Here is a 25,927-nt window from a genome sequence, read left to right as displayed (position 1 = left end):
CAAGTCTAAAACCTAAAACACATTCATTTTATTACCAAGGCTAACGCATTAAATTGACATCAACAAGTAGGATGCAATCTGATTAGACATCTGAGCACACATTTTATGACAGTAGATATGATTATGGTAGATGAAGCAGATATAGGATTGATTTGTATTGCCAGAAATAGCAGAGGTAAGTGTAGAGTGAACTTTAAATTTTTTGGTGAATTATCAGTCTTCTGTTAATGTCTTCTGTTACAATAATAGCCTGTTTTGCCTACTACAATTGCAGCTTGTGATTCTTTTATTTACTTACATAATATTAGATAGGTGAATTTGGGAAAAAATGGACCATTTTCAGAGATTTTTTTTTATTTAAAAAAAATAATAAATGAGGTGTTAAAACAGCTGGTGACCAGAATTTACTAAACCTGATCAGAAACTTCAAAATAATGTGAAATTCATAAATCTGTTCTACCAGACACTACAACAGTCTTTGGTGTGGAAGTTCATACTAAGTGAGGAAGACTAAAAGCTAACTATTTCAGAAAAGTTTTCAAAATAAAGTTACAGAATGCTGATAGAATATAAGCGGAAAACTTCTATTACAGGCATTTTAATTTCGAGACATGCCTGTAGTTTTATCAGGCAGTGAGATCCACAGGGAGCAAGACCTTAAACAGATAACAGTAAGGCTGGACATATTAAGGAAAAGTTGTTCTATTTTTTCTGGCTTGGCTTTCAACTGATGTCATCGAACATGCTGGATTTGGAAATGTTTGAAACCTTTTGGAAATCTTAGTATTAAGGTACATTTTAACACACCCCGGGAGCCGCTGTGTTAATAACGCTAATCATCTCAAGCAAGCTGATAACTAGCTGTAGCACTACTGCAAAATAGTGCAGTAATTTTTCTTTGTTTTTAAACTGTTGTAAAATAACATAAAACTTAGTTTTATGTTTTTTTCGCAGTTCTGAAAGAAAAATCTGAGTCAGATAAATTGGTATTGTCAAAGCAATGAAAAAGAAACAAACAAAACAAAAAATTATCAGTATACATCCATACTTTTTATTATTACTTCACAAGCATCATCTTAGTAGGGCACAATTCTTTGCAATCTTTGTGTGTTGCTACATTGCAACATTTTACAATACTGCAAACATAAAAACTAAAACAACTGATTTATCACATTTAATTTTATGACAACTAAACTATAAAACTATTGTAAATGATTCTGTTTTAAAAGCCTTTGGTATTCATATAGTGCTTTGTTGTTTGCCGCGATCCCTAGACCTCACAATTTTCAGCCAGTCATTTAAGACCAAGATTTTTAAGAAAAACCAAAACAAAACATTGCAACAATGCAAGTGAAAGTAATTGGGGTGCTGGCTTGGTTTCTGAGTTGTCTAAAATTCGTTTGCTTGTTTACAGTTCTGCTGCATTTTCATAACATATTTTATTACATATAACTGTGTGAGCACTTTTACAGGCTACAAAAGCTGAAAAAAGCCTCAAGGCAGAGGAAGCCTGAAAAGGAAACCCATATTTACTGAAGTCAGCAGTCAGTCAGAAGGCATAATAGGAGAGATCTTAGTTGCAATGACACAATGCAGCAACTGAGCTGCATAATCACCGCTTGTAAGTACAACACGGGCGAGGAGGATCGTCTTGCAAAAGAGACTCATCAGAAAAAAGCCTGAAAACAAAACTGAACGTCTGTAAAGGATGCACAACTTACAGCATCCCCTGAATGAACACACTGGAATTACAACAACAATAGGGGATCTGATCTGATAAAGTTGCTCCCAATTAAATCAGCCACTGTGTGGGGTCTGTTCTGCAGAAACATCCCAGATAATTAAAACAATACCACTCAGCTCTGCTGCATCTCACCAGATCAGCAAAGTCTCTGCTAACGCAGCAGAAACACACTTGCACTATCCACAAATATGTGCACACCAAGTAAAGCTGAAGGAGTGATCTATGGTTTGTGATATGTTGCCAAGTAGTAATGCAGGATTAAGTTAAGGTCAGGTGAACAGTTTAGGGTGCTATTAAACGTCTTTAATAACTACAACTGCTCAACGAACAATTATTGCTAAACACTAAAAAAAAGGCCTAAAACATAAAAGCTACAGTTGCGATCAAAGGTTTGAAGATTTGATCTAAATACGTAACAAAAGCCACATGAGGCATTTGCTCCATGTATGAATCTGTTACTGATCAAAGCTTGGGAGTTATCTGATAGAAATAAAACCAAAATTACAACCCAAATTCCCCTGATCAACAGCTGAATTAGGGCGACACACACTCCCCCATGGCATCGCTAATCTTTCCTTTCGGCAGGAGGGAAAAGCAATAACAGTGAATTGGGTGTTTCTTCTCCTTATTGTTTTTCCATTTGGCTTTTTCCTAATAACATAGAAACATTTAACAGCAACAATGGACACACAAAAAAAACTGCAGTGCAAAGTGCAGACGCAGAGGCATAATGCCTATATCATGGGAGTAGCACTCTGGAAACTCTCTCCAAAGCCTTTTGGTTCAACAATTCAGGACCTCTACACATCCCTCAATACTCCAGCAGACATTCATCAAACACTGCTGTGTACACATCCTGCATAACTTTCAAACTAGACTTGCATCACGACCATGCAATGTATACACATCTGCAGATTCCACAGTGTTTGTGGCTGGAGCTCCTGTGTAATCTCAAAATGAGCTTGAGCTTTTGCTTTAACGTGGGTGGGCATATTTGTATCAAAGAAAAGAAAAAGCCTTTTACAAACAGGTAGCAGGACCAAAAACACAATCACTTCCCCGGACTGCAAATCTGGCTCCTGTGAAGTGAAATTAGATTAACATATTTCTTTCCGACCGTCTCTGTAGGGAGTGAAGGGTGGTGACAGGCACAGATTATTTGCTTGTAATCCTTTTCATCACTGTATGCACTCAGAGTGTCTGTGAGATAAACACTGTGATTTCCATCCTCTCCATATGCAGAAGATGGAGATCTCTGCGTATAGTTCCTTGAAAAACCATCATAGTCATGGAGCCTTACTAGACTTTGTTACAGTGCCTAAAAAAAAATTTGCACCTTTTCACTCTTTTTGCTGCTTTTACAAATCAATAAGAAGCAGCAAAATTTCATGGGGTATGAATACTTTTGCAAGGCCAAGTAGATTTTTCAGCTTAGTATGATAATTAAGCAAGCTGCCTTTTTACTGTGTTAATTATTGTTTCCCCAATTCAGATATTTGTTACAATGAAGATAAGAAAAACAGCCTGATTCAAATTTATTCTTCTGAGAGAGCAAATGCAAGCATGGAGTCTAAATCAGGCGATTCGGTTTCCTTTAAACATCAAGCCCAAGCAGAAACATTCATTGGCAGAACAAAATGACCACCTCCCATCTTAATGCTGCCAGAGGGCCGAGGTCAGCTGAGCTCTGACCCCTGCCTCAGGCGTCCCTCCTGGCCAACAAACACCTGTTTGTTTTCTTGCTGCTTCGACCCCCATGGGGGGAGGCTGTGTTTGAGAGAGAGATTATTGCTACACTCAAACACTAAATGCTGATCTTTAAATCCTGTCTGCAGGGAGGGCCTGGACACTCGTAGGTGTTTGAGTCCTGATTAGTGGCGACGCGGTAGATGACTAGCAGAGCCGGATGAGGATGATTGTTTTAAAGGTTGTTGTCTGGTAATTAGAGCGCTGGCTTATGTCGCCTGACCAGTCAGAACTGATGGTGTTCAAACAGACTGTCAGATTTCTTCTGAAACAAGCCTAAGAATCTGAAAACTAAACTTGTTATATATTAGTGGAGATTATTAGAGCTCAGATATTTTTCCATCCCTTGTCGACTAGTATGTTCAATCTGATGAGTCACACTGAAGTGGTTTCTAAAGCAACCCGATGCCTGAAATGTAAGGATCTAAGGGTGTAGTCAATTCTATGTATTTTCATAATTTAATAGGATTTTTTTCTTTTTGGGATGGATGACAGTCGTCTTGAATTGGTGGTATAAAAATCAACCTTTTAATTCATGGCAATTTATGTTTAAGCATTCATGAAAATGATCAAATTAATAAATGAATAAATCAAATTATGTTTAAAAGCTGTCTTATATGGTATTAGTTGAAAACCAAATTATTGCAAAGCAACAAAAAATTAAGGCAAGCCAATTTTATTATGTGCATCCATCAAAATCAACCAAAGCCGAAGTGTTTTAATAAACATCTAAGTTATTAAAGTATAAAGAAAAAGAATGAATGAAAACAAGTAGATTCTGGTACAGTAAATGGTCACTTTCTGTCTAAGCTGTGAAGCATTATAAAGATTTAGATCTGTGTATTGTTATGATGAGTAAATGTTGATTGTAGGTGCTAAAAACTGGAATGCATCCATCTGGACCATCAATATGGATTTAAGTATTTACAAGGTTCATACACATTTTTCTTTTATTTCAAAACTTCCAGCTCTTTCAGGCTCATGCTATCAGATTCATCGATAAATCTACATGGAAGATGTTTCAACAGAGGTGAGGCTTTAAAAGAGAATCCAGGACAAACACTGGAAGGAAACAACGTTTAACAATGATACATATAATCAGAGTCTAGATATTTAAATAAATGTTTTAGACTGCTTTATTTTGCTATAGTTTGTAAATCCTAGAAATGTTGGCATCAAATTCCAAACATTTCCAGACAATGAAAGAACCCTATAGCCATCCATCCATCCATCTTCTCTACAGCCTAAATGGACTCAGTGTGTGTGCAGGGGTATATCCTGGTGTGTGCCAGGCTGGGTGGCTCTGCAGCACAGTAAGCATCACCACAAAAGACAAACATCAACAAGGTCACCCACAAGGCAGGCGGAAGCCGCGTGCCTGTGTGGGTGCCTGCCAGCCTGGGTTGTGGCCTGGGGGGCGTGGGTGCTGCAGCTGAGCGCCCACAGACACCTCAAGTCAATGAGTGCACCTCAGTGGAAAGTCTGCATCAGCCCACAGAGAGCCCACTGGGGCTACAGGGAAGGTAGCGATCCACCAGGGTCCCCCCCTACTCCCCTCTTCACTTCTCAGGCAACCGCAGGATAAATGTATCCTACATGAGAAGAGAAAAATGGCTCCACTGTGGGGAAGGAAGGCAGAATAAGAAGTCTGATATCAAGACATTAAAGTATCAGTGGATAAATTAGAAATGAATTTGGAAACAAACATTTGCAAAATAAAAAAAGGATGATGCCTGAAGAGTAAAATGAAGATATCAGGGGGTCTGAAAAATGGCTGAAGTCCCAGAAATTTAAGGGAGGGGAGGTGGTCTCTCTCCCCGTCTTACTAAACCACTATGTATTTTCCTTCATAAGGGTTATAATTTACACAAACCCACTAAAGGTCAGGAAGAAGGCATGTTGTGCCAACTTCATCCCAGAACCTATGATGTTTTTCTTCTTAATTTTCCTTTCAATCCCTTTTCCCTCTGCCTTTCGCTCTTCTTACCAGGTCTCCTCTTAAACTTTACAGTTTTCCAAGGATAATTATGGTAATTTCAGCTCGAGATGATCATAATTATTTCTGGTAGATTATTTATAACATTGCATTTCTGAGCAATATGGATTGTAAGACTGAGATAAAGAGGTTCTTTAGTTTTAAAGTGTGGATATGCTGTGTATTGAAACATGGTCAGTATTTCACTTGCATTTAAAAAAGCAGGCAGAGTGACCCCAGTTTGGAAAATCAATAAATGGAAATGAAGGCGTGAAACAGAGTTATTTAAGGGAGTCCATTTAATTGATTATTCCTAAATATTTCCCTTCAGTATGCAAGCTGGTGTAGAGGCAAAGAGAATGAGTTTATAAAAATTCCAGATGTGTTGTCTTTTCCCTCCAAAACTATTTAGATGCAGAGTAAAACACATCAACTTTCCACGTCATAACTTGGAAAACCCTTGCCACGGAAAGTCCTGCTTATGTTTTATAAAATTAAAACCTGGAAGCAGCTTAGGAAGACATAATTTTTTAACAAGAACCAGTTTGTTTATAAAAATAATTGGTTTATAAAAATAATTTCTTGAAAGTAAAGAGAGATGGAAAATAAACCGCCAAGCAAAACTTTTCGTACATTTTGAGGCTCTTCACGTTTTGTCACATTCACAACCACAAACTTTAAGATATGTGGTTGGGATTTTAATGTGACAAATCAATTCAAAGTGCATAATTTTGCATGATGCAGCACTACAGGGACAGAGGGTATTTTTACAGTGATGTGAAGTAACTGCTTCAATCTTTAATGTTTTACACATAGGCCAGAACAACCTCCTCCAAGGTTTTAGGGGATGCAGCACAGAAAGACTATATTTACAATTTAAGTGACTTCTGAAGGAAATCGGCTCTGTTTGATGTTGTATGCGGGGTTTTTTGCTTTAAGTTTCACAGTAGTTTTCAGGTGATCCTTGTGAAAAAACAGAAAACAATCCATCAGTTCACAGCTGTGAATTCTCACAGCTTTACAGCTCAACTGGACCATGGATTGACCATGATGGCCAGCATGTGTAGGTAACAGTGAAGAAGAATAAGGCCCACTTTATCACTGTGACTCTGGAAGTTAAGTTGTGACAGTTTTTCCCCATTGGGTTTGTGTTTTTCTCAGTCCAGTGCTAGTGAAAGGTTTGTTCCCACCCCCCAGGTGGGACTAAGATAAAGAGCCTGCTGCCCCACAGCTTTGCCCCACTCGGACGGTCAGGAAGCAAGTGGTGTCTGAAATATCCCCCCTAGCTCCAAGTGGTTCTCTTTTCTCTCCACGCTGTTTTTTTGGTGAAAAACACTAGGCACTGCTTGCTCATCTATGCAGCTGAGATTAAGAAAAATAAATAGTTGGGAAGGAAAATCAGTAGGCACAGGAAGGCACCGGTGCTCGTCTTACCAGGCAAACATAACATAAAAAATGTGAAACAAAACCACAAGTTAGAGTTTTGTAGATGACTGAGAAAAGATCCAGACAACTTTAGCGATTTACCGGTATCTTCACTGAGCTGAACAGAAACCAGCAAACAAAGAAAGAAACGACGATGAAGGATGGAAGTGCCATCTTTGAAAGCATCGTCTGCATGTGTGCAGCGCCCTTAATGCATGGCTAAGAAGAGACATGGATGATCAGGTCTATGTCACTCCACCTGTCATGTCCTGCTGAGTGATGATGAATACTGTTTGGCATTGGTCTGTAAATTCTGAATAGAACAAGGGAGGCAATGGCAGATCTACTGAGGCATGTTATTATAGCAGTGTGGCAGAAGGTTTAATGAATGCAGATGTCTAAATGACTGAGCAGCACAGATTTTCTGGGGGGATCCCCTATAATACAAACCTGTAAAAGTTCGTTAAAGATAAAGCAGATACACAGAAACATGTATTGATCAGACAGATATTAATTACTTTTAAATATCATGACTTATATTGTGTTGTAATGACCTATTTAAAGTCCTGAACTAAATCCAATAGAGAATCACAGATAATTTTCAACTAAATCTGCCGGAGGTTTTTTTTTTTTTACAAAGAACAATGGACACATATTTCAGTGTGTACATGTTCAAAGCTGGAAGAGAATCATCCTAAAATGAATTGGCAGCTTTAGCTACAGCAAAGCTCGACTGTCTCAGGTTACATGAATGCAGTTTTTTTTATTTATTTGGAAAACATGCATCCTTTTGCTGCTACTTAATGTGAAAAAGCACAAAAAATGTGAAGAAGGTTAATGGGTATGATAATTTTTTAAAAGGAACAGTATGTTAAGTTTGAATGGCTGTTCTAAATCGTAGGACACTTAAAGGGAGAACATTTCAAAAAAATTGTTGCGTTAAATTTGTTTTTAAAGCTGATTTTCTGAGTTTCAGGATCTTACATTGCCAGAAAATAAATATCAGTCAGCAAAGGCACAACAAGAGCCCACCTTTAGCTCTTTGCCCCTGCAGGCTGACTAAGTGTCCGTTCAAAAACGGGCTGAATAATTGACCTTTCTGAAATACTGTTGCTAGCCTCAAACAGACGGCTTTTAGTCCAAATTAAAGCAGGAAAGTCTACAGACGTTTCTCTCCTTCAAACAGACTCAGCTGGCTCTCCCCCCTAAGGGTCCTCCACCTTTTCTTCTCAGTCCTACTTCAACTTCCTTTGCACAATTGTTGAATTATTTCCTGGCCAACAACACATCAACGGCTCTCCCACTAATTACATTTTGATGAATTTTTCTTAATCTGTCTAAGCCGTGAGCACTTGCGCAGACTCAGGCACACAACTCGGAGCGGAAGAACAGAGGCTACAGCGATGCAGGTGCAGAGCAGCTTTTCTTGTCATAACATTTCCATGCAGACGGTTGATATCTGACAGGCAGTGAGGCTGAACAACTCTTTCCCAAACATTTCTGTCTCTGTTGTCCACTTATAGTTCACATAAAGGCAAACACGCATGTGTTAACATAGGAATGTTAACAAGTAGGCATAGGCACAAACATAAACAGACAGGGAGCTGCAACGCGCCTCAACACTTTTCCAGTTAAACGAAGCATGGAGTATTGCTCCCTGCCTCACCGACAGCGACACGTTTCCACAGTGTGGGCAGACAAATGGGGCCCACATGGGAAGTGACATCAGCCAGAAGCACATGAGGCCCACCTGCCTCGGACCGATCAGATGAGGTCTTTATTAAAAAATGTCCCTCTGTTTTCTTGAATTTTCCTCCTCTGTTGGCAGATTTGCCAGAGAGAGGCTACAGATCTCTGTTTTTTATCATGGAAACATGATCATAAGAAGAAGACAATCCACCTAGCCTGCCAGTTCTATTAAAAATATAGGAAAAGTCTGCTCACTCCTACCAGAACTAAAAAAGTATATTTTGCTCGATTAAACGTAGTTCCAGATGTGGATGAGGGCTTTTAAGGTATTATCCACAATGCTTATAATCTGGAGGAAAAAGCTGCTGTTTGAGATGAGGTTTGGAAAAATGCAATAAAAAAAATAGCTCAAATATTTGATTTATAATGTCTGCATCAAAAATGAATTGAAGCATTAAACTGTCAGGTTTGAGCTTCAGTGTGTATCAACGTTTTTTTTTTTTGTTTTGTTTTACCAGAGACAATGGTCTAGGCTTCAGGGATACAAAGAGACTTATGCCAGCGTATCAACAGTGTAGTTATAAAAACCGAAATTTTAAACCATTTATTTTCAAAATCTACAAAATACATTTATTTACTTCCTGTTAAGTCATTAAAAGTTTAATAGGCACAACTGTTGGATTAATTTGGCTCCTGGTACAGGAATTATAATTACCATCATCAAGTTTTCTTGAGAAATAGTGTTTATTCTCAGTCAATTACAAAGTATAATTTCATTTTAATTGTGTTGCCTACAATTTAAACATTAAATTAGGCCAGAATCACAGTAGAGTGGTAAACTGGATCTTATTAAATCATTTGCACTATTAGAGTTGCAAGCCATTAGATGACTATACCATGAAAAAGTTTCACATAACATGCAAATTTTTGTGTCAATTTTTCGAAAGTAAAGTTTCAGCGTTTTAGTTTTTAAAGTGTGCAGAAGACTTTACCGTCACAGTAATGACTGCCAACTAAAATTGTAGAGTAAGGTAAAACAAACAAAGTTTTTAAAAACCTGCTTTGATCACCAGTAAAACAATTTTGATGAACTGAGTCAAGTATTACTCTTGGATGAGATTTTCATGATTTTCATTCATGTGAATTACACAAGAAGCTCTTTGTCCATCCATATTTCCAGTTTCTCCGTCTCTCCTTTACTATGCTTCCTTTATTCTTTGTCAGGTTAAAAGGTGTGCTGTGACAGGCCGCCAATCTGCAGCGGTCCCAAAGGCAGCGGCTGAGGCCAGGCTGCAGGATGGGCGTGCAGGCAGTGTGCAGGGCAGAGGAAACAGTCTGTTAATGAGAAACACACTTCTCTCCATCACTCAAATCCTTTTAAAACCACAGCTGAAAAAAATAAATAAATAAATAAAAAGAGGTGGCAGGCATCCCGTAGATGAGCAGAGTCCAGAAACAAAGCAGGATTTGATAACGGGAAATATGCGGCGCAAAGGTACCTTATTTCCCATGAAAGAGACAATCTTGGTTGTTATTAAACTTCCGCGCTAGAGTTTTATAGGCAGGGATTAAAAAAGATGTAGCATGGAAATATGAGCAGATATGGGAGACAAAGTCACAAAACGCAGTTCAGTGAAGCTGAAGCAAAAAGATGACACATTTTCATATATTTAAAAAATATGGTACAATGGTACATTGCTTTGAAAGTTATGAAAACGTGCAGCTTTCCATACACATTTTCTTCATTAACAAAGCAAAATAATGCGCTTCTTCATCTCTGAGCATTGAGTTTATGTTGTAAGTCAACAGCTTGTGCTGTTTCCACTTTAGCCCTGGATCTTCCATCAACTGTGCCATCACGCACTCAGCTTCTGGATATCTTACTCCGCTGCACAGTAAGAAAAGTGCTGAAAATGATTCGAGATACGCCAAAGTAAAGTGAAGGCTTTTGCTCGGGCAAAGATCCTAAATGGTACTGCAAGCACATTTATGATAATGGAGGCAGAAAAAAAGGGACATTTGTTCCAGATGTTGGAGGAAAAACTATATCCACAGCTGCAAGTGTAACTGCGTTGCTGTTTGTGTTAATGATGGAAGGTGAAGTCTGACACTGTCTCAAACTCTGAAACTAAGAGAGGATTGAGTGAGTTTTCCAAAATAAGCTATCAATTTTTGGCATTCCTTATTGCAGTATGATGCGAAAAAAAACATTTTTCACCATTAATCCTCTGTGTTCTGTGCATAAAATTATAACCCGAGCAACGAAAGAAAATAAAGGAAAGCAATAGTGGATGGAAGGAGAGAGGAAAGGAGGGAGGAGGAGAGGGTGCAGCTAAAGGTGGGGGTGAGTGACTTTATATTTTTCCGTCTGTGGCGAGTTCACACAAAAGGGTCCTTCTGATCCCTGGAGTGCTGAGCGCATACCTGCGGGATGAAATCAAAACCCTCTGTGAATTATATTAAAGATCCCCTGCCAAACGCTCCACAAGCTTCCATGTGCTTTTACCAGTTCTGCAGAGTCCCATTAAGTTCGCCTCTAAAAAAAACACTTAAATTAGAAATCCAGACCCGAGCACCTCCACAAAGCCCAGCTCCTAGCTTTGATTTTACCTTCACTGCCTTGCAAAAGTACCATTACCCTTTGAACTACAGTATATCCCATTTTGCACATTGCAACCACAGACTTGAATAGATTTTATTTGGATTTTGCTGCAATAGATCAAAAAGAGGTAGTGCCTCACTGAATTAGAAGGAAAACAATACAAACCTAACCGTTTCTCAATAAAATAGTTGGTGACTGATTCTCTGCTTTTTACCTACACTGAATTAGAAGGAAAACAATACATGAATTTACATTTGTTTTTTCATAAAAACAGACATTTGTATTCAGCTCCTAAATACAAATGAATGTAAAACCCTTAAATAAAGTCCAGTGAAAACATTTGTCTTTACAAGTCATCTAATGAGAAAACAATAGTTTATTCTCAATATAAGTACAATTGTTCTGTGAAAGTGTCAGAGGGTTCTTAAAAAACATTAATGAACAAATAACTTAAATGGCATCCATGTCACTCATACAGTTTCTAGCACAGTTGACCCACAATATTTCATTCGCATACATACCATTCTAAGATTCTTGTAGTTGTGGTTTCTAACAGATTAGTGACCCAAATGGGGAAATAGCAGATCTCCAAACCATGCGTTCCTAACAAAAGAAAACATTACTGTTGTTTTTCTTCTGCTCATGACCTGACCAGTGTTATCTTCTGTGTGTTTGGCGCCACCAGTCAAACGTCAGCATTACTGTTTATCAACGGAAGAAAACAAAAAAACAGCGCAGTCATAAAGAATTTGGACTGAACTCGACGCCCGCAGAGTTCTAGCTGACCCTAAGATGTTAATCAGACAGCTCTGGATATTTGGTCAGCATTCAAAACACCATCTTTTTGGTGAAGCGTGGTATTGGCAGCATCATGTCTTAAACGGGAACAGAGAAGCTGCTGAGAGTTCATAGAAAGGAAGCAGAGAAAACATACAGAAGATGCAGCTTTCCTTACACTTCACGCACCAAACATAAGACACTAAGACTATGTTTCTGGTTGTACATAATGGGATGTGAAAAACAAAGCTATCTGAATATGTCTGCAAGGAAGTGTATGTTGGCTCAGGAGTATAGAAAAGGACAACATGAGGAGACTAATAGTAAAAGGCAGAAGGCATGATGGGTTGTAAGGTAAGGATAAAGATAGGATTTGCTGGAGATCAATTTCTGACATATTAGTAAGATCAGGAATAATAGATTGATAATTTATGTATTTAAAACAGGGAGCATGAAGGATGATCAGGAATTTACCTTTCAACTCAAAAGAAACTAAGATTAACACGTCTTTGTCCTTTAAAAGCTAATAAAAGCTCAGAGAGATAATATCGCTATCAAAGAAATATATGAGGGGATTTTAGAGCTGCCTCCCACTCCTTTTCATCCTCTTTTCCTGGTCAAACTCCCTCTCTCCGATGAAACCCCAAATGACTAACAGATTCCAGACACCGTGTTTCAGCTGTCAAGCCACTGAGTTCAGGTTCTTTGACGGAGCGTGTGCGGTCACATCTTTACTCCATACCATCCCCCCAGTGGTCGTCGCTGACAGAGAGAGGGGGGCTGCTGAAGCTGAACTATTGACTTGGCCCTTGAGGATTACCTGAGGACTGAAGTTGCACCATTGGGAAGAATGTCTGGGCTGCATCCAAACAACAGAGCTTTGTGATTTTCTTAGAAAATAAATTCAAGAGAATCAAGGTCAACTATCAGTTGAATAAGGTTTTATTTTGGGCTGGTATGGTTAGCGGTGCTGCAGCTGCACCTAATCCCCACAGGAAAGCCTTCATCTGGGACTGATTTTAAAGAAACCAGGCCAGGGTGGGAGAAAGGAGTGAACTGTTCTGTAAAAATCTGGGTCCCTTTTACTCAATCCATCTGATGAAAGGGAGCTTGGCTCAATTACACCCACTTACTGGGCCTTAAAACCCGGCCCGACCCGACACACGTACAAAAACACACACGCACACACAAAAAAAACTGAGGAGAACCAGAGGGGAGTGTGAGTTTAAACATCACACCTGAGGTATTTCCATCCATCTCTTCACCACAAGAGACTCTCTCCATCGACCAGCAGTTCGGTCTGTCAGCGGCGTTTGCCTTAAAGGGCAACTTCTTTGTGTAACCTATGATTGGGTTGGGGAAACGTTGAGGCCAGCTCTCCGGGGACAGGCTTCTGTCTTCTCCAATCAACAGGCTGGATTCTCTGGGTCACTGTGATCTGTTTTAATCAGCCGCTATCCAAGAAAAAGACATGAAGTGAAGGTTCCTTGTGATGAGGAGTAAGAGGAGACACGTGTGTAGCTGCATTTACATGTATGGTACTTACAGAGAACAATAAACGGGTCAAACCCAGAAAGGTTACAATTCTATCACGCTTGATTCTCACAATCTGTCCTGAGTTTCACAAAAGTATTCACACCCTTGTGACATTTTGCAACTACAAACATATAGCCAATTTATAAGGTTTCGATGTGATGGACCAACACAACGCTGAGCATAAATGTGTACTCTACAAAGTGTGGCATGTTTTGGTATTCAGATCGCTTTACTTGGAAATTCCAAGACAAAACACTTTAGAAGTCAACTATTTAAAAAATAAGAGTCCTTTGGGGTCTACTATAATATCAGTATAAAACCAGCTGTTCTGTGAAGGCCTGAGAGAACAGCTCAAGCCTTCTATTTGTTCAGAGAATAATAGCAGAACAGAAGGAGAAGATGTGATACTGCTGGTCTGCCTGTAATTTTAGGGTTGTTGGCGGAAAAAGTCAACAAAGCCTTTTAGTCCACGTTTGCCACAACAAATATTAACATTAACAGTCATCTTGCTCAGGACGGCACTGTCTTTGCAGTGGAGGATGGTTGTTTACAGTAGGCAATTTCCGGTAAGCTTCATAGCATGGAGCAGGCACATTGCATTCGTCACAGACAAATGTTAGTGATTGGGTAAAACTAAGACTTCAGCGTAGTCCTCACTTCCAGCAAGCACTTGTTTCACAATAGCTAAGGGCCCAGACTCTCTGTATGAAGTGAAGTGTAGAATAAGGGGCAGATTTTTACCAGATGAACATTTCAAGTGAGAAAATCTGTTGACGCTGTTTGTTGCGCACCCAACAAATCTGCGCTTTATGGGAAAGTGCCATGAAAAAAAATCCACTGAAAGTCCAGTTTGCAGTTTAGTGAAAAATAAACAATGTATGGGACACTGCAACATGTTGGAATGCCTCATTTTAACCTGCATGAAAACGCATGTGTGATGCTGTTTTTTAGTAGACACAGAGAATTTGCTCAAGGTAGATTGGAAGACAGATGGAGACAGTTATTCAGATGTTCATCCAGTTTGACTAAACTTGAGTTATTTTGCAAAGAATATGTAAAAACGTCCATGATCCAAAGCTGGTTCAGACATACCCTAAAAGATTTTTATTACTAATGCACATCAAACTTTTCAGATTTTTATTTGGAAAAAAAAAAATTGCAAAGTAGCGTGTAGCAGTGGTAGAGCATTTGACAATTATGCTCTACTACTGTGTTAGTGTATTCCATAAAATCACAAGTACTTGCATTGATGTTTGTGGTTGTGACTTGAGAAAATGTGAAAACTATAAATACATGTGAGGTGAATGGATAATTCTGCAAGGTACTTTGTGTAAGAGTTAGACATGGAAACTGTTTAGGGCTTTGTGGGTGCTGAAGTAGCAGAGTATACATAACTATCATAGCATTTACAGCTTTTAAACAGCAACCTGGTGGCAATCATGCCCAGTTGTAAAGTTCACTGATTACAGCTGGCTTAGAGGCCTAATTAAACTCATTATTATAATTCTGTTTTATTGGAGGAAAGAGCATGAGTGGAACACTTGTACACAGAGATCCAGCTCCAGTTCTTCTCAAATGACCAGATCTGCCAGTTCTAAGGAAAATGAGTTTGTGGTAATAGTAACCTTTGTGCAGTCCAAAATACTCTTTACAGATCATCACCATCTATCCTTCACTTTTTCTGTCTCTATTTAAACCCCAAAAGTAAACATTTCCTCTCCATTATTATCCCTCCAAATTATATTCCAGCCGCAAGCCCGTTTCACTGGCTCATGATACCAGGCCTCTTTGTGTTGTGACACTCCAAAAAAAATAATCTCACTGAACTTTGTGGCCATCGCAGCTAACCTGACACAACCCAGCTTGCCGCTCCACTTACACAACATGTTTACCACAAGTCATTTAATCAAAAACAGACCAGAAACAATGCATCCATCTTTATATACACCTCAGCTCTGAGATGACAGGGGAGGAAATGTCCCAATAAGAGTGTTTTGACTTTGAGCTTCCGCAGCAGCTTGTGCATAATTGGCACTGGACAGCTTAAGGACAGAGAAAAATGTAGTCAAGGTCTCGTTTTGAACAGTGCATTTAGTCTCTTGCAGAGGTGCCTGGTCATAAACAAGCAAGCAGAACTAAGACAAAATTATCCACAGATAACTTACCGTGATAACAAGCTGAAAAATGAAGAGCTAAGAGAAATCCAAAGGGAAATTGAGGACAGCCCGATGATAATGATAGACTTTTTAGACATCATGCAAGCCCAATGAGATTTGAATCATTATTACTCATTACTAGTCTGCAAATCATAACGGCTGCAAGAATGCCCCCATGTCTCTTGAGTCTGTGTATTAAATAAATAATCAGGAGCAGATGTCTGTAACAGCCAACATTGTTATAACTTCAGAAAAACATATTTAGAATAGACTGGGATTATTCTGAACATGACCTCCAGGCATTTTATAAAGCAGCTACAAAATTATATTGGAGGCCAAAGAAAAGAAGATTTTACTTTGAAAATAACAACGAAGGCTGCTGATATCCAGTCAGTTTACAAGAAAATACAATTACTGGTTGTGGCCTTGTGTAACAAAATGATACAAAAAACTCCACTCGGGTTTTCTTCAGCCCCCAATAGAGCATTTGCCAGCCAAACATTTTGACCCAAAACATAATCAAACATGAATATATTCTGATGATACATACAGTCCTGGAGATATTTATCTAACTCATAAAGTTGTAAGTGCATTGCAAATGTAATTCTGACTTGGAATGTCGGAGGTCCAGAATGAGCCCTAGTTCAGTGTCAGTACAGCTGCTGTGCATACATAACAGTGAAACCTGCAAGAACAATTTGTTTCTTTGCACTTCTGATGGTTTGCATTTCTACTGGTTATCCACTGGCTCGGCACTCATCCATTTAACTGTGTTTCTTTTTTACATAAAGCAATTTACAGAGGTAATCATAATTATTTTCTTTACAAAGAAAAACCCTCCTGGACCAATGCTTATGTTAAAACTGAGTCTTTCCTTTCCACTGTTGCCACATAGTAGGAAGGATGGCTAAGCATAATCAGGAGCTTAAAGCATTCATATGGTCTTTCTTATTAAAATAATTTTTTAATACCACTTTGCATCGTCAACTGAATGTGAATGCAGTGTGTAATAGGATAGAACTGTAATAAACTGGCAATCAAAATTAAATCTATTTACATAACTGAACTCACTTCAAATATTTGTTGTAAGTCTATTAATATGCAGAATTTAACTGCTAGAATCATCAGCTTTTATTGCCAATAGTAGTACGCCTGCCCATTGACCACAACATCAGGTCACTCAAATGAGGTACAATATTTGGTCATCAAATGTGTGCAGATCTGAAACCTCTAGAGAACTACTCATCTCGAAAACTTCAAGCGTTAATCAGAAATTGTGGCTCCTGATACTTCCGCGGTCTGTGACAGATGATTGGATCAAACCCTGGAAGGTGCCACAGTTTCAAAACAAAGCAAAGAAAAGGTCATGGGAACCATGTGCAGACAATAAAACAAATAGTCTCTTAACAGAATACTCCATTTCAGGGGAACATCTGATCTGTCATTTTATTGCTTGCTTCTTATATTGGTGCTGGTGCGCAGCCAACTGGTGATGTGGCTTTGTGAATAATAGCTCTGTGATACACCATCAAAACCGATGATTCAAGTGATTTAAAACAGGGCAACCAATGTGGAGCACATGGGAGAGCACACGCACTCATGCAGATACATCCAGGGGGACATTTTTAGATTTAATTAAATGAGTATAAACACAGGAAATTGGGCTTGTGATATTTTAGGAGCAATTTAAATTTGATTAATACTAATAAAAAAGTGCATGAAGGATCATAGAAGACTATTCAGCCAAAGGAGGAAATGATGAGTCCCCAGATATTCTCACAAAATTCTCTTAAACTCTTAGTATTTTCACTCAAACAAAAGAGCAGTTTTAAAGTATTTCTTGGTCAACTTCAACATTCCTCTGTCTCTAAGCAGAGACACCACAGACGAACTCTCCAGGAAAAATTAACTAATTAACACTCAGCTCTGCGGGTTTAGGGGACATACCAGAAGGATTTTTCCGGACATATGGAATGAATCCCATCATATTTTGACAATTCGCCGAAACAGCGTGATGCGTGGCATAAGATATCCTCTCTTTCCATGAAAAGCATGACAGTTCCAAAGAAATATGATGATTGTGGGGAGGTACGCTGAGGGGCAATGGTTCGCCACAGACGAATCAAAGAGGAAGTGGAAGGAAATGGAGATAAGTGGCGAGGGCTTGCTGTGTCAACGATTAGACACGTCATGAAATGGAGAAAACAAATCATATTCCCTCGGATATTCAGGGTTTTTTTGTAATCTCAGGGTAAGAAAACCATTCAAACATATCCAAGTATACTTTAGCCTTAATCATATGTACGGTGCACAATCTAAAAATCTGATATGTTGTAGCTATAACAAACCTCTTAGCACCCATGTTAAAAATTTATTTATTCAGATTTTATTGCTGAAAATTTTGACTTTTCATTTGAGTACTATTATTCTGAGGGGATCAGAGTTTCTAGACTTATTGAAATTGATGACTATCTGTCATCTGAATCCAGATACCGGTTGATAGAAACAGCTTATTTTTCCCCACCTGCACAGTGAGCCGGATGTTGATGGGATTTTAAAAAGTACCATCATTGACAGAGGAACTGTTGGGATTTATATAAAATAAATGGCTGTGAAATTGTCTTGTGATCATTTCACAGCCTTGAAAGTGAATTATTCTCTCTTCAATTCAAAAAATGTTTGTAACATTTCATTAATATAACCAAGTAAATGTCTCCTAAAGAAACATATACATGTTTTTATTTGTACCTCAAAAGATAAATAGCTTACACTCCTAAAATTAGAGAACGGACTGAATGAAACTAATATTGAGTAAATGTTGAAACAAAATGGGATGTCTTGTGCTCTCCTTCCAAAACACTTCAAGTGAGCGTTCCTGATAAATGAAAAATGTGAGTAAAAATCTGATGGACTCTACTGGTAAACTGCAGAATATTAATGTAAAACCATAAGCCCTAATCAATACATAAATGACTCAACAGAGGCAAAATCAGCCTTCTTCCAAGTTTGTCTCAAATCCAAATCCAACAGAAAACCTGTGAGCAGAACTGAATGGTAAAGAGCATAAGAGAGGACCAACGACCCTGGACACTCTCGAGAGCAAAAAAAATTATCACAATTAGTTAGAGATGATTTCACCAGAGAACCGGACTGCTTTTTTTCCTGCCTCAATTATAACACCAATAGCTCGGACAAATCACTTCTAGTTTAGAAGTGATCACGTTTAGGCACTGAAATGCTTGAACTGGAACTGACTAAGGAATCTTCAACCCTCTCTCCCCCCATTTCTTCCTTTGGAGACCAGCCACGCTCCTGCTACCCTCCGGTCCTCTGCAGCAGTGTTAGGAAAAACAAATCTAGTGACTGGGGAAATGACAACGGCTGAACTGTGGGGAGAAATGTCAGTAAGTCTGCTGCTGTTTCCTGACCCTCTACTGAATACATACACATACACACGCACACCCACACACATGCACCCACGCCTACAACCTCCTCTCTACTGAGACATGACAGGAGTCAGTGTGTGTGTGACCAGACCCAGGAAATGACAGGAATGTAGAAAGACGGTGTCAAAACTCTGGGAGGTCTATCCGCTTCTCGAATCAAACATATAAGCCAACCATACAGCATTTTTTACAACTTTGGTTCAGAGGGACACACTTTGTGCAGAAACACATAATCTCTCACTGACAAATGAGTATTAAAGTGCAACAGGGACAGCGATATGACAGGGCGAGTCTGCTGGTGGGAGAAATAAGAAGATGCAGTACTCACCCACTGGAGGTGCCGAGTGACAGCGAGCTGACTGAAGAGCTCAGCTTCCTGCTGTCCCAAAGTCTCACTTCACGAGTCCGCATCTGCACATTCACCAACACAACAATAGAGGTGACCAAAGGAAGGCTGATATTTAAACCAACATACTGAAAATAAAGCATGAATATTTAGGAAAACCTGCAGTGGAGTTAATCCTGCTGATTTTAATAAAAGCACCTATTTATTTCATTATTATTTATTAGGAAAATTTTCCTTGCATATTTTTTAAGTTGCTTTTTATCTGATAACCCTAAATAAAAGCCAGTGTAAAGTTGGCTAATTTTGTGAACTCTGGATTAGATGAAACTTTAACTATCTGACTTCCAATAAATTGCGTAGAACATTGCTTATGACATTGAGCATAAATTCCACGTGGTGACATACTGGTGGCAGCATCATGCTGTGGGGAAGTTTTTCTTTATTAACATTACATTATTGTAATAATAAATATATGTTTCCCCTAAAACTTGAAAGAATTCATTTTCAGTCAATATCTGTTCTGTGAAACATAAAAAAAACCAAACTGATAGATGAATTGATTTATAGCTCTCACCATATCAAAACCGGTGGTCAATAAAAAGTCGTCTTTGGCCCACAGGATCCGGGAGTCCTTGTTGCTCTGAAGGCTCTTGGCACTCTGATGAACAAATAATGCAAACAGACATTTTAAGCATGTTTTACTCAGCTCTTCAATACTGAAAAAGGAAAAATCAGTTCAAAGTCAACCTCAACAGAAGCTTTAGGAACAATTTAATGAGGAGAATGATGAGTGAATATTTTTTCAGAGATACTGAAAGGACTGTAAACAAATTTCCCAGTGATCTCACAGCCCTGTGGTTAAACAGAACAAGACAGGTTCCATAAAAGAAGAACCTGCTGTTGGTATTTAAAAGAAAAGGTGACTTCTGCCCTGAATATAGCTAAGATTATCAAAAAGGCTGTGCTTGTGGTGCTGCAACTTATTTTCCTCCATTTCCATAGTTATTACCCTGTCAAAGCAGCGGAGAGGGGCTCTGTTTAATAGGTGGTCTTCAGTGACAGATGACACATGTTGTCAGAAGTAATGAGCAGCAACAACTAGGAGTGCTGAAATGAGAGGAATGTTTGTAAAGACAACACGCTCAGGTTGAAGAGGTCATGAGACTGTGAGGGATTTAGCAGGTATTGTCTCCGATATCACTTTGGAACCTGCAGTATGCACATGTGTGGTGTAAGTGTACACAACAAAACAGAGTAAAGAACTAAGCTGTCATGCTTCTTGTCTATTGGAATTATTATTCCTTAAATGTGGTGGCTTTTAACACTTTGCAATTTATCGTACCTCTCATTACATCTTGTAATTGTGAATTAGATGTGCAGTAAAGTTGGGCTTTTCCACGAGATAGTGATACGTTTTCCACAGAACAGGAGCTGTTAGCCTCTAATCCCACCCTGTCTCTCAAAATTATTGTTGTATTTTTATAGCCACAATATCTTAAACAAACAATCCTGAAAGCGTCTGCCATGGCAAGAAGACAAAGACGTCTTTCTGTGAGTCCCAACTTGTACTCACTCATTCTCATGTAACCATTAATTGACCACAGGCAACAAAACTGTGTAGGTAACACCGACTTGTTGGCTACCTCTTGGATCTGCAGCTGAAGCTGACATGAACACAGAGATTAAATCCTGTTTGACAGGAGCTCAGCACATCTGTGTGGGGAGGAACCAGCACGCACTTCCTGTTAATAATAACTCAAACCCAAATCTCCTTCCCCTTTTTTCTGTCATCCTCTCACTCCCAGACTGGTGGTTTGGGGAGCAAAAGCTACAAGGAAGACACAGAGGATGTGGTTACTTCAATTTTGCATTAAGTGAGAACTCCTATGCTCCAAAATGTTCCCCAGGTGATGCTCATTTACATACATATGGACAATGAATGAGACAGTATGAGCTAGTTTTTTCCAGATGCAGCAGCTTCTAGGGTTTTACAAATATGGGAAAGAGAGGTTTTCATTTTTGCCAGTTGAACTGCTGCTTGTTTTATTTATTTCTGTGCAGAGGAATTTAACAAGTTCACTCCCTTCTCCACAGGGTGCTATAATAGTATGTTATCTTTTTAGTAGATGTAGTTCTGAAAAGGCTCTGCCTCTGAGGTTCTAAGCATGTTAAAACCCCTGTTAACAAAGTGGTTTTTTTGAATCTGTAACAAGTGTCAAGGGATTTGTGGGCTGTAAATTTTCATGGTACACATAAAGAACCAAATTAGTTGCATTCCAAATAAAAAGGACTGAATTTGAGTTTGTTAATCCGTCCATGTAGTTTTATTTTTGAGCAAGTTAATATTCACTTGACATGTTTAAAACAGACAAAGTGGACATGAACTGCCTTTATGCTGCCAGCTCCTTTCCTGGATGTCCAGATAGTACTATAATAATGATCTGCCAACTTCTTGTGAGTGAATGTCCAACATCTTCCTTTCTATTCACGCATTAGTTCTTTCTGAAACTTATTTTTGATGGTGAAATTGCATCGAACTTGGAAAGTTTAATGTTTTCATTATAATTTTGGTACAAGTACAATAATTTTTTACACAGACTTGATTTGTCTCAAGTCTGTGTAATAATGCATTCAATTGCAAATATATAGTTATGGAAACAACCTTGTCCTTCCTCAGACTTCAAAGTTGTCTTTTTTATTTGCATGTTGATGTGCAAATTACAGAAACATTTATCTTCTGTAAACATTTATCTTTGTTTAGATTGTACGTTTTGGACTCTATGTCAGACTTTTGCTCTGTATTCACATATCTACACGACATGCACTCTTATCTAAAATATTGGGGGGAAAAGGAAAGCTCTGGAATTGTTGCTTCTTTGATTTAACGTGCAATTCCTTTATTTCACAGGAAGAAAAATGCTGTTTGACTGAGTTGTTTTAGGTGATTTTTTTGCTCCACAGATGAGTTTTATCTTTTCTTAACTGAACTACTGAAGGACTGATGGAGGTCTATGAGGTTTTTAGAAACAGATATTCAATTTTGCTTGAGTCAATAAGCAAACATTTGGAGCACCAATTATTTGCTAGTTTACTTAGGTTTCACTTATTACAATGGATGTCATCAGTATAACAGATAGTGTATATTGTGTTTAAATTTCTTAGACGAGAGGATAAAAAAACAAAACAGATCAAACCCAAAACCTTGCAGAGCACCATAACTAATGAACAAACTGAAATATATGAGATAGGAATTAATTTAATAAACCAAGAGCAATTCCTCTGCACTAAACCACATATTCAAGTCTTTAGGTTAGACTGCAGTGGTCAATGGTGCCAAATTCAGAACTAACATTTAAGTAGAGTATTAAAAATTTATTTTTGGATTTAATATTAAAACAAAGCAAAAAGATCAACGTAAAGCTGCTATTGTCAAATCTAATCTTTTATTCTTCTTACAATATTTTCCCAAAAGGAAGACAAAAGAGGAATAAAAATATCCAGAATCCTGTGGAGTAATGAACAAACAATATATAGATGGATATGATATTTTGAAGGCTAGGTATTGTAGTTCTTTTGTTAAAAGGTACAAAAATGCAGTAAATCCAAACTGCCATTTCAAAACAAACTATTGCGCTTAATAGATGATCAATTGCTCACAAATCTAAGATTTGTATATATGATCAACTTTACTTTCAATGGTTTAACTTTTTGTCCAAATGTAAAGCTTCAATGTAAAGACGACTGTTGTCAAGAAAATCCGAGCTCATCCCACTTCCCCATGCTGGAGATTTTAGTTTAACAGTAATAATAAATAAAGTTATCTTTAAAATGAATCACTCAAGTGATATCTAGGCCCAACAGTAGACTTAAGTGTCAATAAAATAAATCTGGTTGTGTGTGTTGTTTTTGTCTCATGCAAACTTTGCTTTAATTTTACTTTTTTCTATCTAATCATAAGAAATCATAGTCAGACAGAGAGAGTCATGAAACAGGAAAAGCAGGTTTCCTGGAAAAAGAGGAAGTTTCCAGCCTGCAGATTCATAAAAATAGATGAGACTATTTCTTATTTTAAAGCATGAAAGTTTTAAAGAATGAAATCTAAAACATTTTGAGTAATTTCATAAGATTCAAAGTAAAATACTTATATTAATATTGGTTTACTTGTAATAATACTTACACTTATATTTGTGAGAACATTTATAAGAAAAACCAGTAACCGTAACTTTAGTATTAAATAATTAGAATCATGTATTATTCTTTTGGTTTCTTTTCAGAAAAACATCTGTAATAACTCACATTAGGATTATAATAAGGATAATTAATAAGTTATGGTTATAAAATTATAAATGAATGCTAAATCAGAGAAGCTAAAGAAAATAAATGTGATATAAATGTGATTTTGACATTGAACTTGAAATGGTGTAAAAAGGTGTAACTGCAATTAAACATCACTGATATGTTGGAGGTAGAGAGTAGGTGAAAGGTGAAAGGCAAGGAACTAACAGGAGAGCAGAGATGATCAACGCCTTATTTAGAGAGTAGGTGAAAGGTTGTGCAGGCAATGGACAGGAGGTTGAGCAACTCTGAGACATTAGCACAGACATCAGGACATAATGTCTGTAAGACAGTGATGGATATGAAATCATCTGAGCAGTCAGCCAATGAAACAAGCCCAGCAACAGTGCTAGCCAAAGAAACCCTATAAAAGGTGAGTGCAAAAGAGGAACCGTTCGTTGGATCCTCCGGGCAGCTTCGAGCCAAGATCGAGATGGACAAAGAACTCTGCAGCTGAAGAAGAGCCGGGGCCACGGAGCCGAAGACTGTCCGGCCATGGGGACCAACCCGTCAGCCCCACAACCTGTGGCTTCAAATCGCACTTCTCTCATCGGCTGGGTTCAGACCCCAAAGACAAAGATGAAGACAAAGGCAAAGACAAAGAAGAAGAACTGGTGCCTTCCTTCCTGCCAGCACCAAGTCCTGTGTGACCTCACCATCCATGCGGAGAAGAAGCTCATCAGACCTACAGAGATTCCTGCCTTCGCTGATCAACATCTTCCTCCTGCTGCAACACCTTCTTCATCATCAGACCTGCGGAGATCCTGGCCTTCATCGATCGGCGTCTTCCTCCTGCTGCAGCACCTTCTTCGTCGTCGTGCCAGGTCTGGGGTTCGAGGCGCCATGCTCCGTCCGTCTCTCTCAAAGGTTCCTTTTTTTTAGTTCTTAGTATCAGCAGTAGGGAAAGACAGACTAGATGATTGATTTTACTTATTTGATTATTTCTGCTACTGAATTAAGCTGTACTGACCCTTGCAAAAATGCCTTACTAATAAAATATTTAGCATAAAGAAAATCTAAAAGATGTTGTGGACATTCAGTTAATGAGTCACCTTAAAGTTCTTTGATGGTTGTAAAATAGCTGTGATGTTTGATTCTGGAGAGGAAGAAGTGGAAAATGTTTTATAGGTTGCTGGTAGCCCATATTTAAAACAACATCCTTGGGACTCGCCCGAGTCACTAAAACCTACCTGGTTCAATAACAAATGCAAGTTGTAAAATAGAGAACGAGCGACCGTTAACAGGTGTGCTCTGTGAAACTAGTTGGCTGTAGGCTGCTCAGTCTGGCTAATTCACAGAGGGAAGAAGGGTGAGACACCTGGATGTAGGCCGTTAAAAATCAGGTGAATCGTTTCTCGAAACCAGCTTAAACAGAGTTTACTTCAGTTCTGGACAGGGTAAATCCCGGCAGATTTAGGAAACTCAATTAACCCGTTAGATGGAGAGCTGGTAGCACATCTCCCCTCTCAGAAGAGGAAGTAGAGAGTGAGAGAGTAGAGACAGGAAGGAGGGGGGGGGTGTTGCGCAACAACAAGTGGCGCCCAACGTGGGGCACGACTAACGAAGTAGGAGGGCCCTATGCCAAGTCAGTGAAAACAGATGTGAGGATCTGAATAGCTCACTTGGTTTGTTAACTCTTAGGGAATAGAGTTAATGGTGACTGATAAGGCCGTCAGTCACAACCCTTGCATTAACTGTATGGCATACAGGTGAGGGAAAGCTTCTACTGAGGATAAATGACCGGATCCAGACAGTGAAGCTAGTAGCCAACATAGTCTAGACCCATCCCTGCTCAAGAGCGCAAAGAGAGGCTTTGGGGGATAGACAACTCGAACCGACAGAGAGACGGAGTGATGGATGATCACTTCGAGGAGGAAAATCTGGGGAAGAAACCGGAGGAAGCCGGCCGTCCAGATCGTTTGGAAAAGGAGGAGACCTCAACAGAACTGCATCAACTTTCTGCACAGCTACCCAGGGCACCCAGGGCAGCGGATGGAAGGTTTGTTCATCAAGAGCACAGTCCCATGGGGTTCAGTCTGCATGGACGTAGCAGAGCCAATGGGGATAACAGGAAAGAGAGGTGAGAAGTACCTCTTGGTGCTGATGGACACAGTGACAACTGCTAGAAGAGCAGGTCTTCCCCTGCAGAG

At 38.9% G+C, this 25,927-nt stretch overlaps 1 protein-coding gene across 2 annotated transcripts in view; it reads right to left on the bottom strand.

Moving 5' to 3' along the window:
* The window catches only part of LOC102228224 (mitochondrial import inner membrane translocase subunit TIM16-like), a 116,975-nt gene that overhangs the window by 58,079 nt on the left and 32,969 nt on the right, over nucleotides 1-25,927 (bottom strand). For both annotated transcript variants that reach the window (XM_023349102.1, XM_005809284.3), the window contains exons 8-9: nucleotides 20,017-20,100; nucleotides 19,425-19,507 (exon numbers count right to left, since the gene is read on the bottom strand). In XM_023349102.1, the coding sequence (XP_023204870.1) occupies nucleotides 19,425-19,507; nucleotides 20,017-20,100 (167 nt within the window). The remainder of the gene's footprint in view (nucleotides 1-19,424; nucleotides 19,508-20,016; nucleotides 20,101-25,927) is intronic.

This window comes from Xiphophorus maculatus, chromosome 16 (assembly GCF_002775205.1).
Source record: "Xiphophorus maculatus strain JP 163 A chromosome 16, X_maculatus-5.0-male, whole genome shotgun sequence".
NCBI classification, from domain to species: Eukaryota; Metazoa; Chordata; class Actinopteri; order Cyprinodontiformes; family Poeciliidae; genus Xiphophorus; species Xiphophorus maculatus.
Note: the sequence above shows the minus strand (reverse complement) of the source record. Positions and strands in the feature narration are given on the sequence as shown.